At 38.7% G+C, this 16,172-nt stretch overlaps 1 protein-coding gene across 1 annotated transcript; it reads left to right on the top strand.

The window, feature by feature from the left end:
- Positions 1-70: 70 nt before the first annotated feature.
- On the top strand, positions 71-15,912 carry Larp7 (La ribonucleoprotein 7, transcriptional regulator). The gene is made up of 13 exons (XM_050142416.1): positions 71-217; positions 5,409-5,596; positions 5,857-5,957; positions 6,196-6,279; positions 6,378-6,542; positions 6,632-6,725; positions 6,804-7,151; positions 7,234-7,381; positions 8,871-9,028; positions 9,371-9,477; positions 11,474-11,633; positions 11,805-11,896; positions 15,593-15,912. The coding sequence occupies exons 2-13, from the start codon at positions 5,410-5,412 to the stop codon at positions 15,671-15,673; spliced, it is 1,725 nt and encodes a 574-aa protein (XP_049998373.1). The 5' UTR covers positions 71-217; position 5,409; the 3' UTR covers positions 15,674-15,912.
- Positions 15,913-16,172: the final 260 nt, after the last annotated feature.

Here is a 16,172-nt window from a genome sequence, read left to right as displayed (position 1 = left end):
GCGGTCACCGCCTCGATCTCCCGCCAGATCCCGCCCCCGAGGAGCGTCACCCATGACGTCACGACGGAAGTCCCGGTTCGGACGCCGCTTCCCACAGGGAGCAGAGGGAAGCGCGTCGCTCGTCGGATGACGCGAATTTACGCCGACCCGAAGGACCGGGAGGCAGAAAGCGTGGAAGGAGGCTGTCGCTGACCGTGGCTTTGGGGACGTGAACAGAGTAAGTCACAGATGGCCGGTAGTGCCACTCGGACACGGTGAGATGTACATTCGGCGTCCGGTCCGCTGCGGCCCAGCCCACCCGCCGTGGTCCGCCTCACCCCGCCCCCCTCTCCCCTAGTCCGTTGGTGCGGCTGCTCGGTGCGCACGCGCAGTGCTCTAGCGCCGCTTGCAGTTCCCATCCCGGGACGGAGGGGGCGGGCCGAGCTCAGTGTTGGGAGGTTTGGGGCACGCCCGGCTTCTGGGGGGCTGTCCAGTAGCTGAGCGGTGCTCTGGGCACTAGGCAGCTTGGGGTTGAGCTTCGGCTTCCAGAACACAGCCGTTGTGAGGACTTGCTTTCTAAAATTGAGGCTTTTCTTTGGCAAGACTCCCGGCCTTTTAGTCTCCTATAGAAAGTCTGTTTTAGGGAGGAGCTGGCTTTAAGCGATGAGTGTTAAATTCCGAGCGCGCTTAGGACAGTTCACTGGGACTGGAAGGCCTGTGGAAGACTACCTTTAGTGGGACATCGGGTGGCTTTAGAAAGCATGTTTACACTAGAAGGTTCATTCGGAGCAAAGATCCAGGCCACTGTCTTTTGCTCCCTTTGGATAGTCTTGTCATGACTACAACTTTGGTTCTCAATCTTTTGGGCACGCTTCTTTTTGTTCATAATAATAATAATAATAATAATAATAAAAGTATCATAGCCAAGTTTCCTTTTTTTTTTTTTTTTTTTTTTTTGGTTTTTAGAGACAGGGTTTCTCTGTAGCTTTGGAGCCTGTCCTGGAACTCCCTTTGTAGACAAGGCTGGCCTCGAACTCACAGAGATCCGCCTGCCTCTGCCTCCCGAGTGCTGGGATTAAAGGCGTGCGCCACCACTGCCCTGCTCAAGTTTCTTTGGAAAGTTTACATGTACCCATAGAAACATATTGTGTATGCTTTTACAAGCAAAATGTTTATATATAGTAGAAAATAGGACATTCACTGTCTTTGAACAATGTTACAACTTTGTAACTTGTAGGAGAGTTAAAAATGGAAACCATGTTTGCCAGAGTAAGATATAATTCATTACTGGGCTGACCAGGGTCTGTTAGCATTCATTTCTACTTTCTCCTGCATATTGATCTGCTCTTTGCTCCTTTAAATGGACTTGTGGCACTGAATTTTGCCGTTCATTTTGTATTTTCTTTAAAATTTATCTTGTAACCATCTCTTGAATTCCTAAGGTTTCTTGAAACTCACCTGAAGTGTCATGGGGCTTCAGACTAAGAAGTCCTGGGTCAGACTATAATATGAATAGTGACAACTTGTAGAAGTTTCTACTAAAAGGTGGCAGTGTAAAAGTCAAACATACCAACGTTTGCTTACCTAATTTTGACTAAGTTGCATAACCTAACAGCCTCCTTTTAAAAAGTTGAAAGAAATTGAATAGTAGGATTGTCAAGATTTAGAACAATGTATATAAAGTAGCTGGCATTGTTTCACAATAATTTTTTTATTCTTTGTTCCAAAACCATGGTGTTGGGGGTGTTTTTCCACGCAGGGTTTCTCTGTGCAGCCCTGACTCTTTTGGAACTCGCCCATCTGCCTACCTCTGCCTCCTGAGTTCTAGGATTAAAGTTGTGCGCCATCGTCACCCATTTAACAGTGCTTTAATACTTAGGACAGCACAGAGAACCTGATGAGTTACTGATGTTGCAAGCTTAGAAATAACCTTCACAAACCATATCAGTATTATGACACATAGACTTCTGTAAAGAATAGATGACTTGTAGAGCATGTTATAAACTTGTCTTATTCTAATTCCAATTGTGGGGAACACTAAAGAGGGATGAAAGCCATTTCAAAGATCAGTTTGGTAGGATTCAATGACAAATTGGTAAAGAACAGCTTGGCTGCCTGTTGTGTTCTCCAGAGCAGCTATTTTTGTTTTGTTTTGAGAATCTTTTTAATTATGAATACATGTGTCTAAATGTGCGCATGCGTACCACATGCCCACAGAGGCCAGAAGACTGCTTTGGATCCTCTAGCTAGAGTTATAGGAGGTTGAGAACTTTGATGTCAGTACTAGAAACTGAACCTGTGTCCTCATAAGTGATGAGTGTTAACCACTGTGCCATCTCTGCAGACCTTTCCACGGCAGCATTTTAAGTGCTTAAATTGTATTTTCTTTAATTCATCTTCACAGTAACTATTATATAGGCAAGATTTATGTCCACATTTTATGGACCACACAGATGAGAAGCATACAGAGCTTGCTTAGTCAGCTTTTTGAGTTAGCGGTAATGAGAGTAAATAGGCATTGGATGGAAAGGATAAATTTCCTGTGGAATGTTATTGCCATAGAACCTCAGGAAAGTACAAATAGCATTAGGAGTATAGTAAGGACTAAAGAATAGTTCAGTGGTAGGATATTGGCCTAGGATATGGAAAACCGTCAGTATCAGGAAAAAAGACAAAGGGGGATAAAAATATGGGGGCTCTGTAACCCAGGTATTGCCATGATGTAAGGAGGCTAAATTGTTGTACAGTCTTGTGACTTTCTATTTAACTGTATCTTGCCCTAAATTGAAGGTGTGTTTGATTGTTCTGAACTGGAATATGCTAAGCTACAAAAGTAACCCTTAATAGAACCAGGAAGGAGAGCCTCTGGACTAAGAGAGTGGAATGATAACCGTAACATTCTACTATGTTTTTACTGTCCTGTCTGCTCTTCTTTAAATCTAGTGGATGTAGAGTAGTGTGCCTATAGATTCCACTATGCTTGACTGAGATGAATGGTTCTCGACCTTCTTAATTCTCTGACCCTTTAGTACAAGTTCCTCATGGTGTGGTGACCCCCAACCATAAAATTATCCTCTTCCTACTTCATACCTATAATTTTGCTACTGTTATGAATCATAATGATCCAATATGTGACCCCCAACTCTTGACTCACAAATTGAGAACCGCTACCTTAGATGGTGGGCTTTAATGGAAAAGTTAATGTAGAGTTTGAACTCTTCCCTTATAACAGTTAGCTATAGAACTGCTATGTGATTATTATAATCTGTATTTATATTTATATTTATACCTTACCACCTTAGAAAAAAATTTGAAAGGCTGACCTCAAACTCACAGAGGTCCACTTGCTCATGAGTATTAGAATTTAGGTGTATACCACCATGCCTAATTCCAAGTACTTTTAAATGTATCTAACTACTTCACAAATAAATAATGACCAAATTGAAGTTTCTCCCTCTATATATTTAGATTATAGTGGGGTAGATAGAAACAGAACTCTTAATTGCAGAGAGTGATGAGCAGAAGAAGAAAAGCTTGGAGTACAGTTCAGATTGGCATCAAGGGTACTGTTTTAGGTTGGATAAAAGAAAAGGCCTCTCTGAGACAGTATACTTTCTCAGATCTGGGTGAATTAAACTGTATAGGTGTACTGGGAAAAGAAACAGCAGAAAGAACAAAGACCTGGAGACAGAAAGGGCTTTAACATACAGAAGAAATTCAGAGATGAAGCCGGGCGGTGGTGGCGCACACCTTTAATCCCAGCACTCGGAAGGCAGAGGCAGGCGAAGAGCTAGTTCCAGGACAGGAACCAAAAGCTACAGAGAAACCCTGTCTCGAAAATCAAAATAAATAAATAATTAAAAAAAAGAAAGAAATTTAGAGATGACATGTTATGAGCCTGCTGAAAAGACTTGTAGAGGGGCTGGAGAAGTGGCTCAGAGGTTAAGCGTACTGGCTGCTCTTCCAGAGGTCCTGAGTTCAATTCCCAGCAACCACATGTCTCATAACCATCTGCAATGAGATCTGGTGCCCTCTTCTGGCATGGAGGTGTTCGTGCAGGAGGAATATTGTATGCATAATAAATAAATCTTAAAAAAAAAGACTTGTGGAAGATAAAGTTGAAGAAATATGTTCAGGTCAGATTGAATAGGACCTAATAAACCTTTGTATGGTCTTTGGACTCTATGCTTAATGTGGTGAGTCATCTGTACTAATTTTCCTGATTAACATATTTAAGTGATCGTCCTATGTAAAAAAAAATGATTATAAGAAGGCAGTAGTAGAAGCAAGTAGGCTATTAAGGAAGATCTTGAATAGTTAAGTGAGACATAACTTGGGCCAAATGGTTTATTAGAATGAGAAAGAGTTAATGTTCAAGCTCTATTTTAAAGCCAATGCTAGTACAACCGCTACTGATTGACTTCAGTAGGAGGGATTGAGACTATTTTCTGCTCTTACTCTGTCTTGTAGTTCGTATTTTTTAAAGTGATTAAAAAAAAATCTGTTAAAATTTTAGACTTCTGTGTTTATCATGTTAAGGTTAAGATGTCCTGTAATGAACAAATGAAGATGTCAAGTACAACTGACTACTGGAATATGGAACTAATGCGAGAATGTGGTTTGTGAAGTATGTAATAGCCCAATACTGATTAGCCAGGACCCTCAGAAAGGATAAGTCGAGAAAGGAAGCCAAGATCTGACTTTAGTCATAGACAACATATGAAGATAAAACACAGTAGAAGGAACCAAAAAGGGAAACTCTCATTTAAAGCTGTATGAAGAAAATGTTTACAAGGAAGGCGTTTCTGACTGTAAGAGCTGCTGGGAGGTCAGGGAAGCCGTGCAATGGAGCAGACACTGACCACTAATATCAGGGTTCCACTAGAATGGTAGGAATGAATCCCTACCTGCATTTTATGTCTTCAGCTATCAGGTAGATGTTTTATTACTTGTGAAGTGCGTCAAGGCCTTGCTACTACCCTCTCACTTTAAAACACATTTTTTTTTTCATTTTTTAGAACACATGCAGGGTTTTAGATATAGACAGACAGTAGATACGCACACACACATACATACATATATACACACACATACACATTGGTGTTTTGCCTGAATGTTTGTCAGAACTTGGAGGGTGTCAGACTTGGAGTTACAGACATTTGTTAACTGCCTTGTGGGTGCTGGGAATTGAACCTGGGTACTCTGGAAGAGCAGTCAGTGCTCTTAACTGCTGAGCCATCTCTCCAGCCCCTGCCTGGCAGCAGGAAGGCACAGGTGACAGATGCTTAAATATCGTACACATATACTTTTGAGGGTGTACAGTACACACAGTAGGTACGGCAACTTCCTCCCATGTAGGGCCTCAGACATAAAAGATGTGTGCCTTCCCTATCCAAAGATAATGTGTACACTTCTATATTAACTTACAGAATGGAAACTGGAAATAAAAAAACTATGGAAGAAAGCACTGAGAAGAGAAAAGAAGAAAAAAAGAAGCGCTCGAGGGTTAAACAGGTGCTTGCAGATATTGCTAAGCAAGTGGACTTCTGGTTTGGAGATGCAAACCTTCACAAGGACAGGTTTCTTCGAGAGCAAATTGAAAAATCTAGAGATGGATGTAAGTTTGCTTCCTCTTAAGAAAACTCCCTTGGGGGAGGGGGAGGGAAATGGGAGGCGGCGGTGGGGAAGAGGCAGAAATCTTTTAATAAATAAATTTAAAAAAAAAAGACAAAAACAAAAAACCAAAAATCAAAAGGAAAAAAAAACAATTAAAAAAAAAAGAAAACTCCCAGGTCTTATGTTATATTTTACTCTTATCCCACATCCCACCCGTTTTAAAACAAACATCTTATGCTTCACATTTTGAATTTCAACTAGATGTGGACATATCACTTTTGGTGTCTTTTAACAAAATGAAGAAGTTGACCACTGATGGGAAGTTAATAGCCAGAGCATTGAAAAGCTCATCTGTTGTAGAGGTAAATTTTTTCATTACACATTAACCACATCTGTTTGGGCAAGGGAGGGGTCTGGCACTGGGACCTTTACATATGCATACCTGAGGCACATGAACTGGCTTTTTGGAACATCTATGGTAGGATACACCATAACCCTTGGGAGGGGAGTGGAGGGAGAGTGAACTGGGATTGAAATACATAATTTTAATTAAAAAGGACATGAAAATTAACGACACCACGTTTATTAATATTTTAAAAGTTGGACTTAGAGGGAACCAGAATCCGGAGAAAAAAGCCCCTAGGTGAGAGACCAAAGGATGAGGAGGAACGCACTGTGTATGTGGTAAGAAAAACAAATAAGTTTAATTTTAATTTTTTATTGATAAAATGTAGAATTTAAAAATGTTTAAACTATTGTTCATAACACTTTAATTTATACAGGAGTTACTTCCCAAAAATGTCACCCATAGCTGGATTGAAAGAGTATTTGGGAAATGTGGCAATGTGGTTTACATAAGTATTCCACATTACAAATCTACTGGGGATCCAAAGGGATTTGCCTTTGTGGAGTTTGAAACAAAAGAGCAAGCAGCAAAAGCCATTGAGGTATGTCTGTAGAGCCCTGAAAATTAAGAAAAGTTAAAACGAGGTTAGTATGAATAAATTTGCATTCCCTTTTGCAATTGTTTTTTCAGTTTCTTAACAACCCACCTGAAGAAGCACCAAGAAAACCCGGCATATTTCCCAAGACAGTAAAAAACAAACCCATCCCTTCCTTAAGAGTAGCTGGTGAGTACCTAGGATTCAGAAAGCAATTATTGAATTAGCAGAGAAAATAAAATAATTTTTCCAACATTGTTGTTACAGAAGAGAAGAAAAAAAAGAAAAAGAAAAAAGGCAGGATAAAGAAGGAAGACAGTGTGCAGGCTAAAGAGTTAGATGCAAGCAGCATGGGAGTCTCTAAAGCGAAGAGACAAAGGACTGCTTCCGAGGGCTCTGAAGCAGAAACCCCTGATGCTCCAAAGCAACCTGCAAAGAAAAAGAAAAAACGGGAAAAGGTGGAGACATCCATCTTGCCTGAAGTTAGAGCAGGGAAAAGGGAGAGAAGCAGTGCTGAGGACGAAGACTGCCTCCCCCCCAGGCCAAAAGCCAAGAAAAGGGCTCAGAAGGATTGCATTAGCGAGGCTGCTTCTGAAGTCTCCAAAGAAAGCAGAGGTACTGTGTTAGGATTAGACAGAGCAAACATTTTAGCTACTTCGTAACCACAACTTGTGTCTTAAGAGAATCTTTCTTCCAGACTTAGAATTCTGCTCTACAGAAGAGGAGAAGGAGACTGGAGACAGAAAAGGTGATTCTCTCCTAAAAGTGAAAAGGAAGCACAAGAAGAAACACAAGGAGAGACATAAGATGGGAGAAGAGGTTATACCGTTGAGAGTGTTGTCTAAGTAAGTACCCGTTCTCCGTGGCAGTTGACACAAGCCCATCACCATTGCTAAAGTGCAATTCCAATTTCTATTCGACAGAGTTGTATATTAGCAACAGTGATGGCCTATGGTCAGACCATTTGCAGTACAAAGTGAAGATAAGTAGGAGCCACCACACTCAAACATGGAAGCACTTATTTTTACAAAATCACAGCAAGTGGCTCCATGTTAAAGTAAAGGAGGCCCCTTAAGCAGTTCAGTGAAGTTCTCTTAAAGGCACAAGATTATAACAGGAAAACTTACCATCACCAAAACATGGGAGCACTTACTTTCTTAATTACAAAGCAAGTACATCCACGTTTAAGTGATGGGGAGCCCAGTCTTTACAAGTTCTAGCATTTTTAAATTAAGATAACACACCAGGTATTCCCATGTGAAAACAGAGGAAACCTTTTCAAACTCATAAGCGGTTAGCTTTTTCCACTCCAAAGGTGTACATTGAATTCACTTCTACTAAAACAGAGAAGCACTTACTCTTTCTTAAATAAGACAGAAAGCACTCCCATGTTAAAGTTGAAGGGAACCCACCCACTAGGCTGCGGTTATAAAAAGATAGGAAAAAGCGTGAAGGAAAAGAAAAATCAAGCATAGCAGAGATACTTTACCATTGTGAAGTGGCGGCCAAAGAATCCGGTTCCTACTTAGAGTGAAAGAGAGGAACTTTAGACACTTGTATTTATACTACTCCTAAACTCCTGAACTCCTTTTGGCTTTCTATCTCAGAGAATCATTACAAGAGCCTTTGTTATTTTAATGTATCAGCTCTCAGGGAAAGTAGATCCTGGGATCCTGGGTAGGGCTGGATTTTTTTTTTTCTTTTTTGAAGTAAACAGATGTCAATGTTAACTGCTAAAACCATTACCACAAGATATCCTTCTCTTTAAAAAAAAAAAAAACTCCTATCTGCTTGTTTGATGGCACAGATTAGGGTAACAATGAGCACTCCCACAGAGCCAGGAGATGCATTGTGCTTCTCTCTGGAGGAGCCCTGGCTGTTTGAAGAGACATCTACATGGTAAATGTATGTAAATAAATAAATTGCTTCCATGGGGTGTTTTTTTCTTCTTAGAAATTCCTTTCGATTTACGTAAATCCTTAGGAATGTTATCTCTCAAATTGGAAGCAATTTAACAAATCTTTGAATTTTAGTGTCTCATTTTCCCCCAAAGTTGCCTAATTTAGTGAATATTACTTGGAGGAAGTAACTCAGAATTTTGCTTTTGCAATTAAAAATTCTAGAAACATATCAGGAACTTAGCTGGGAAATGAAAGCATTTTACCTCACTATTAATGAAAAGGAACTTTGTGTGTTTGCTAGATAGATTTATGGCCTAAAAACTAATTAAGTGTATGCTTTTAAAAGACAGGAGAGTTGGGAAGACTGGGAATTTCAGAGTTCTCAGTGAGTCATCATGTCACTACTTCAGTGGTTCATTTCTTTGTTTTACAGAACTGAATGGATGGATTTGAAAAAAGAGTATTTGGCACTGCAAAAAGCCAGTATGGCTTCTCTAAAAAAAACAATATCTCAGATCAAACTGGGATCAGAAATGGACACAGACTGTGCAGTGCCCAGCAAGTCTGGAGAGAGGAGCGGCAAAGGTGAAGGTCAGTGTAACAGTAGCTTTCGTGCTGTGATGCGCTGGGGACTGGGTCTAGGGACTGGGTCTAGGGGACGAGGATTTCCGGGTGCTTGTGTTGCAACGATAGAATGCTTTTCCCCATTCTTCTTTATTCGAGTTTTATTCTTTGGTTCGGGCAATGATGTATTTTATTTCATGTTAATTTCCAGATGAGCAGTGTGATGCATTAATAGTAATTTTAAATTGTACAAGTACTAAGTTATTTCAGTTCATTAGCCTGAGAAATCACTACTGCTGTTGTAGAGTGGTGCGCCTCATGTTAATGTCAGCTGTGGGAAAGTTATCTCTGGCCTTTTCCTTTTCACAGACTGCTGCCCTCAGGAGAAGGTTAATGCCCAGGGCCCACAGTTTGTGAACGGAGTGATTGTGAAGATCATGAGCACAGAGCCTCTACCTGGCAGGAAACAAGTCAGGGTAATGTTTATGTCTGAAACGTTTTTCAAAGAATATGAAAATCAAAACAAATCCAGTTAGAATTTGGAGTGCTGATTTTGTAGAGTTTGAGTCTCTGGTAACTCTGATAACTTGTAGGTTTAATCTGAATACAAATTCTTCAGGAAATGAGATATACGTTGAACTGTCTGAATGCCTTACCTTCCCGAGTCACTAATGCCCGCAGTGTAGTTCAGGGAGAGCGGTGCAGGGATTCTAAGTTGCAGTTGTTGAGAATAAGTATTCACTGTTGTGCTCTGAAAGTTTTGTCAGTTGTGAGAGTTTTACAAAGATATTTGGTGCCATAGTTTTTTAAGACTGGATTTAATAATATACTTGTTAAAGATTTTATTTTGCAAGGTGTAACCATATGCTACTGTTTTGTTTTGAAGCCAGCCGCTGTATTTATGGATTTATATTCATCAGGACTAAGAGTCCCAAATGACCGTTCCTTTTGTTGTTTTTCTAAGACAGGTTTTCTGTTGTAGCACAGGCTGTCTCAACTCATTATTTGTCCCAGGCCAGCAATCCTCCTGTTTCAACTTTCCAGCCTAGCCACTTTATTTTATACTGTATAAAATTTTTTATAACATTTTAATTACGTCTTTAACATCTTAGGACTTTTAATACTATACATTATGTTGTTTTTGTTTTCTATATACAACTGTACCAATCTCATATTTTAATTGAAAGAAGCAGTGAGGTAGTTTTTTTCCCTGTAATCTGCGTGCGCTCTTGTTACTGATTACCAGACTGTCGGTCATTATATAGGTTTCACATGAAGAGATTAGCCTGACTTGATAGTGGATATATAGTAAATGTCTTTTGAACTATGGTTCTCTAAACTCTTACCACTACCAGGGGCTACATTACAGTTTCATCAACTTACTACAGACTGATCTCTTACTATATCCTAATTAATTTGATTAGCCAGATATAAAAGCTGTGAAGACATCTCAGTTACAATTCTCTCCACTTCTTTTTTTGTCTTGATTTATTAAGCAAGTGTTTTTACTAAGGGTGTTCTTATGTTACAGTGTATTGTGTGTAGAACTACTTTCTATCTTCTAAAGCTCGCAAATCTTTATTATCCTTTACTGTTATTAAGCTGTTTTTATTCTACAATGAAATAATATTTCAAGATCCTCAATTCCTTCTATGACCCTGGAAATTCATTACATTAAAGTAATTTTAGTTCTTTGTGCCTAGAAAATTATGGTCTAAGCTAACGACTTCCTTTCCAGTTAGAAATCTGTATTTATTTCTTTTGCTTTAATGACCGAAATTTGGCAGGTAAGATTACTGTAACATTCCTGCATAAATGCATTATGTTCTGTAGAGAACCTACTGTGAGAAAAAAAACTAGATTAAGAATGCAGGAATCTTCTTAATTAGTCTTCACAGCGGGACATTATAGGTAAAACTGTCCCCCTTGTGGGGCACCTCAGCTTGCTTAGAAAGGGTTACTTATCTATTTTATCTGAAACTGAGAGCTGTCAGCTGTGTTCCAGTAAATCTACCCATGAACCCTAGGATTCCTCTTGTAAAATGTTGAAAGATGGTTCCATGTGTTCTAAGTCTAACATGGTATTGTATAGGTGAGTGAAAATAAACTTCTCAAGTCCTTTTAATCTTTCTTGTACTAACCTGGTTACGTTGCTGGGGGAGGGGTCATTTATATTCCACTCTGCAAATCTTGCCTTTAGCTGATCCTCCGCACCCCACGTAAGTTCATGTTTAAAGAATAGACTTGCAAGAGGATGAGGGAAAGTAGTTTGCAGTGAGTTGTTAGATTGCTTCTCATTTTTGTTCAAATTATTTTAAGAGTATTTTTGTGTATTTTAGAAGTGGTTTATGTATTTACCCTACAACTACAGAGTAACTTATTCATACATTTGACAACCTTTGTGGGTTCATTCATTAATTGTGAGCCATTTTAGGTGTTGATTTTAAATCTTTATACTTTTTTATCATATAGGATGTTTTGGCCACAATCTCAGAAGTCGTTTACGTTGATTTGCTAGAAGGAGATACTGAATGCCATGCCCGATTCAAAACTCCTGAGGACGCGCAGGCAGTCATGAGTGCTCAGGCTGAAATTAGAAAGAAGCACTGCTGGAACCTCGAGGTCCTTTCTGGTAAAACCTAATTTGTTTTTTCTTTTTTAATAAACAGTTATTATTGTAGGTAATTTTTCTTGTTCTGCGTTGGGCTAATGGAACTAGCCTTCCCACCCCCATACATTCTCCTGCTAAGATTAGAATCTGTATCCTTCTACTCGGTGACCAGAGCTATTGTTTGTTTTTAAGGTGATCACGAGCAGAGGTACTGGCAGAAGATATTGGTAGATAGACAGGCCAAACTTAATCAACCTCGGGAAAAGAAAAGAGGCACGGAGAAGGTAAGGGCAGCCGTTAAATGCATCTTCTGACAGTAATGAGTGAGGATAAGTTCACTTTGGTTTTCCTATTAGAGTACTGTTTCAGACGGAGAAAGAATGCAGTTTTCTCCTGGCTTCAAAATAGATGAAATTAAGTTCATTTGCTCACAGGGATTCATAATTGTAATTTAGGATTTTTCTGTGCTTTGAAGCAGTGATACATGTTAAATATACACAGTCTTGATTTGTAATTGCTGTGTTTTGTAGTTTGAGAATAATGTGGCTCTGAGTGGCAATGAGAATTGTTACTATTATTGTTGTTGTTAAAAATTATTTTTCTAATAAGTGGCCCAAGCAAACTGAAATAATCAATATTGTTCAGCCAAAGTGCTTAAAACAACTTGTTAAGAACTTTGAAAGCTCTGATTCAAATGTCCTATGCTTATTGGCTTGGGTATGTTTTTCATCAGTGCTCCTTTGGCATTTATGATGATTGACAGGAGCGTTTGCTGCTAATGGTCTTTGTGAATTTTTTTTCTTGAATGGAGCCTGATCTTGCTGAGATGGGAAGGTCCCCCTTCCTCTCTCAAAGCTCTTTTGAGTCTTGGAGGTGTTAATTTCAAAGCTTGTTTGAGATGGTCAGATGTTAAAGTCAGTAATTCAGAACAGATAAATGAACTGTAATCAGGTCAGTAATATTTATTCTTCTGATTTGTGTGAAGTTCTGTTTAAATTGTCTGTATTTTTCTTCCCTAGTAATTTTAACACTTTATAAATTTATCAAGATTCATCTTAGTCTCAGGCAAAGAAATAAGCATTTCCAGAGTATTTTATAAAATTAAACTAGAACAACAAAAATTTAAGTTACTCATTTTCCAGTTTTCACATGCTTTATTATCAAGCTTGTTAGCATGGTCTAGGTAGAAACAGCTGACTTCATGGATTAAAATGCAGTGAATCTTCCACACCTGGTAAATGGTATCGGAATCTTGTTAGAAGAAATTTAACCACAGCTAACTTGTTTACCACTCTTGTTGGTGTTGTTTTTTCCTGGTGCTGGAGATTAAGTAAGTGGTCTGCCAATGCACTAGGGCATGATAATACTCTCTGAATATATTAGCCCCCATTCCTGCAAGTAGAATAATAGGTATGGATAATAAATCCTCTTGTTGTCCCTCAGCTGGCCTAAGCATTCAGCGTGGCACAGGAGCTTTTACATCCACCCGAGAGTTCAGAAGTGCATCACTGTAGGCTAAAAAAATAGGAATTAGGTGTATAAAAAACAGTGGAAGAATTTCAGTGATTCTGGCATGGTTCCTTCCTCACTAGACACTGGTGCACCTCCAGTGGGAGAAAAGCCCTGTTCAGTTTATCAGGACTGAGAGTAGAAAACTAAATCAGTACAGAGTAAACTCTGCATAGATGTTTACATATGAAAATCAGTCACATCTAAATGAACTCATAAAGGATTGGGAACTTAAGGAAGGATCTGCCAAAGGGAAATGACTTGTTTTTTCTGCCCCAGATCTTGGTAGGATGCCCTTATAAGTCAGTAATTCCAAACCAAGGACTTATGGTAAAATTTTATTTCTTCCCTTGAGTTGTTTAAATATTCTATAAAATCTTTAAACTATATATTTAAATTTATGTGAATGTGTCTGTGCCACAGAGTGCATTCGGTAATTAAAGGACAGCTTGCTGGAATCAGTTCTGTTCCTCTACCATGTGGGTCCTAAGGGTGGAACTCTGATTGTTAGGCTTTAAAGCAAGTGCCTTTAACCCTAAAGCATCTCCCACCACCCACTTTTTTTTTTTTTTAAGATGTTTGGCTTTGTTTTTAATCAGAATGGCCTTTTCAATGCAAATTACTGCTGTCTGTTTCCAGACAAAGGCAAAATTCCTGTTTGTGAACAACGTTGTGCTAGGGTGCCAAGAATTTACTCTTAAATTTGTGAACAGTATTTTCATTTAATTATGTCATGACTGCCTGCCAATCAGATATGGCATGATATTTGATTCATGGTTTGATGGATTTAGACAAGGTTGTGGTATCATTCTTACCTCAAGCTCTCTGTGTAGCTGACAACAACTTTGCAGTTCTGATCCCTCAGCTCTTGCCAACTGAGTGCTGAACTTGCAGGCTGGTCCCTCTCCCCAAGTTATGTGGTGTTTAGGTATCAAACCTGGGGCTTTGTATATTCTACCAACTCAGTTACATCCCTACCTCCAGAGCCAATATTTTCAAGAGAAAACTAAGACTACACTATATTTTTTTTTCTCTTAAGGAAGCTTTTTGCTGCTGGTGCAATAATAGTTTGTGCCTGCAATCCCAGCTATTCAGAAGACAGAAGAATGACCTAGGTTACAGAGACCTACTGCAGAAAAGCAGCAGCATCTGCTTTGGGAATGTTTCAATCTGTTGTCTTATGTGTTTCCAAAAAATCTTCTTTTCCTCCTGTATACATATATACATATACACACACATGTATATGTATATGTGTGTATATGTATATATAAAATCATATTTTATATAATCTGTAATATAGTACATTTTTATTTAATAAAGACAGATTTTAATAGTAGATTATTATTTGAAATCTTAACTTTTCATTTGTAAAGCAAATTTAAACGTTTTAAGAGGTATAATTGGTACAAAAGAATTGTAACATGAGCTGGGTGTGGTGATTTATGTCTTTATTCCTAGCACTTGGGATTCAAAGCCAACCTGGCCCCATAGTGAGTTCCAGGATAGCCAAGGCTAAACAGAGAAACCCTGTCTCAACAAAACAGAACAACAACAAAAGAATTGTGTAATATATGACATAGGGTGAAAAAATTAAGCCTGGTGTGGTGGTGCACACCTTTAATGGCAGCACTCAGGCTAAATCTCTCCAGTTAGAGGCCAGCCCGACAGGACTACAAAGTAAGGTTTGGTCTCAAAACTAAATGAATAAGCTAGGCGTGGTGGCATATGCTTTTTATCCTTAGTACTGAGTTCGAGGCCAGCCTAGTCTGTAGAGCAAGTTCCAGGACAGCCAGGGCTACACAGAGAAACCTTGTCTCAAAAATCCAAAATAATAATAAATGTGCAGAATGGCCATGTGTGTCACTCTGCTTGGATTATCTCTTCAGTAAACAGTTGTTTTGATTTGTTTTCCTGAGAAAGGGTCCCACTGTGTTGCTAAGGCTGGCCTTGAACTCACAAAGATCCAGCTTTCTCTGCCTTTGGAGTGCTGGGATTAAAGGTATGTGGCACCTCGCCTGTTCAGTTAGCAGTTTTTAAAGCAAACATGAGTAGTACACAGAGGTATCAAATCTCACTCAAGTAGTATGTAAATCTTTAATCACAAAGTAATTGAGGACTCCGTACCATTTAGTCTTAGGAATTAATAACCAAGTCCAGAGAATATACAAAATAATGCTAAGCTGTGACTCTTCAGTGATGAGTGACCTACGTTTCAGTTGAAAGATTTTGAGTTATGCACTATAATTGGAGGGAGATAGAGGTTTCAAATATTTAAGATCTGTTGCATAAAAATCTCCAGTTCTCTGTAAACTGATTAGATCAAAACATAACGATCTTATTTGTCATTCTACCCCTGGCTTTTAAAAATGTCATTCAACCTGATAACATAAGACTTTCATAGTGGGAACTGTATTTTTTTTTCTAATTTTGGAGTTTCTGAGACATTCTAATTTCTTACTTTTTCTCTATAGTTAATCACCAAAGCTGAGAAGATTAGACTGGCCAAGACTCAACAAGCCAGTCAGCACATTCGATTCTCTGAGTATGATTGAGAAAGATGAGTTTCCTATGGGTTTCCTTGCCAGAGTGTTCTAAGAATGCTGGGACTGCTTGATGGATGTTCTGCTGAGATCTACATTTAAAGAAAAAGAAAACCTTTGTTCCTCAGTGTGGAACTAAGACTTTTCTTAGAGACAAACATATTATATGTCATATTTTTTTCAATGATGCTCATGTTGAAATTATGCAGTCAATTTCAAATGATTTCATAAATAAATGTGTTTTAAAATTATTGTTTTGTTTGTGTTTACAAAAAGCAACATGATTATAAAAATGCATGAATATCAGATGCAAACTAACTTGCTTTTCTTTTTTTTGCTCCAAGCAGATGTGGTAAGTTTTCCATTCTATTTTTTTTTCATCTTCCCTTCCTTTGAGCAACAGATCATATGAACTGTTTTATTTAAATATTGAATTTTGAGTTTGTTTTTCATTTTAATTTGATTTAATTTGACTAATTTGATTGAATGATGTGCCAGGTATGAGCTTGGA

This window comes from Alexandromys fortis, unplaced genomic scaffold (assembly GCF_014885135.2).
Source record: "Alexandromys fortis isolate MF-2015 unplaced genomic scaffold, M_Fortis_MF-2015_v1.1 scaffold_19, whole genome shotgun sequence".
NCBI lineage: Eukaryota > Metazoa > Chordata > Mammalia > Rodentia > Cricetidae > Alexandromys > Alexandromys fortis.
This window is presented reverse-complemented; position numbering and strand designations above follow the sequence as displayed.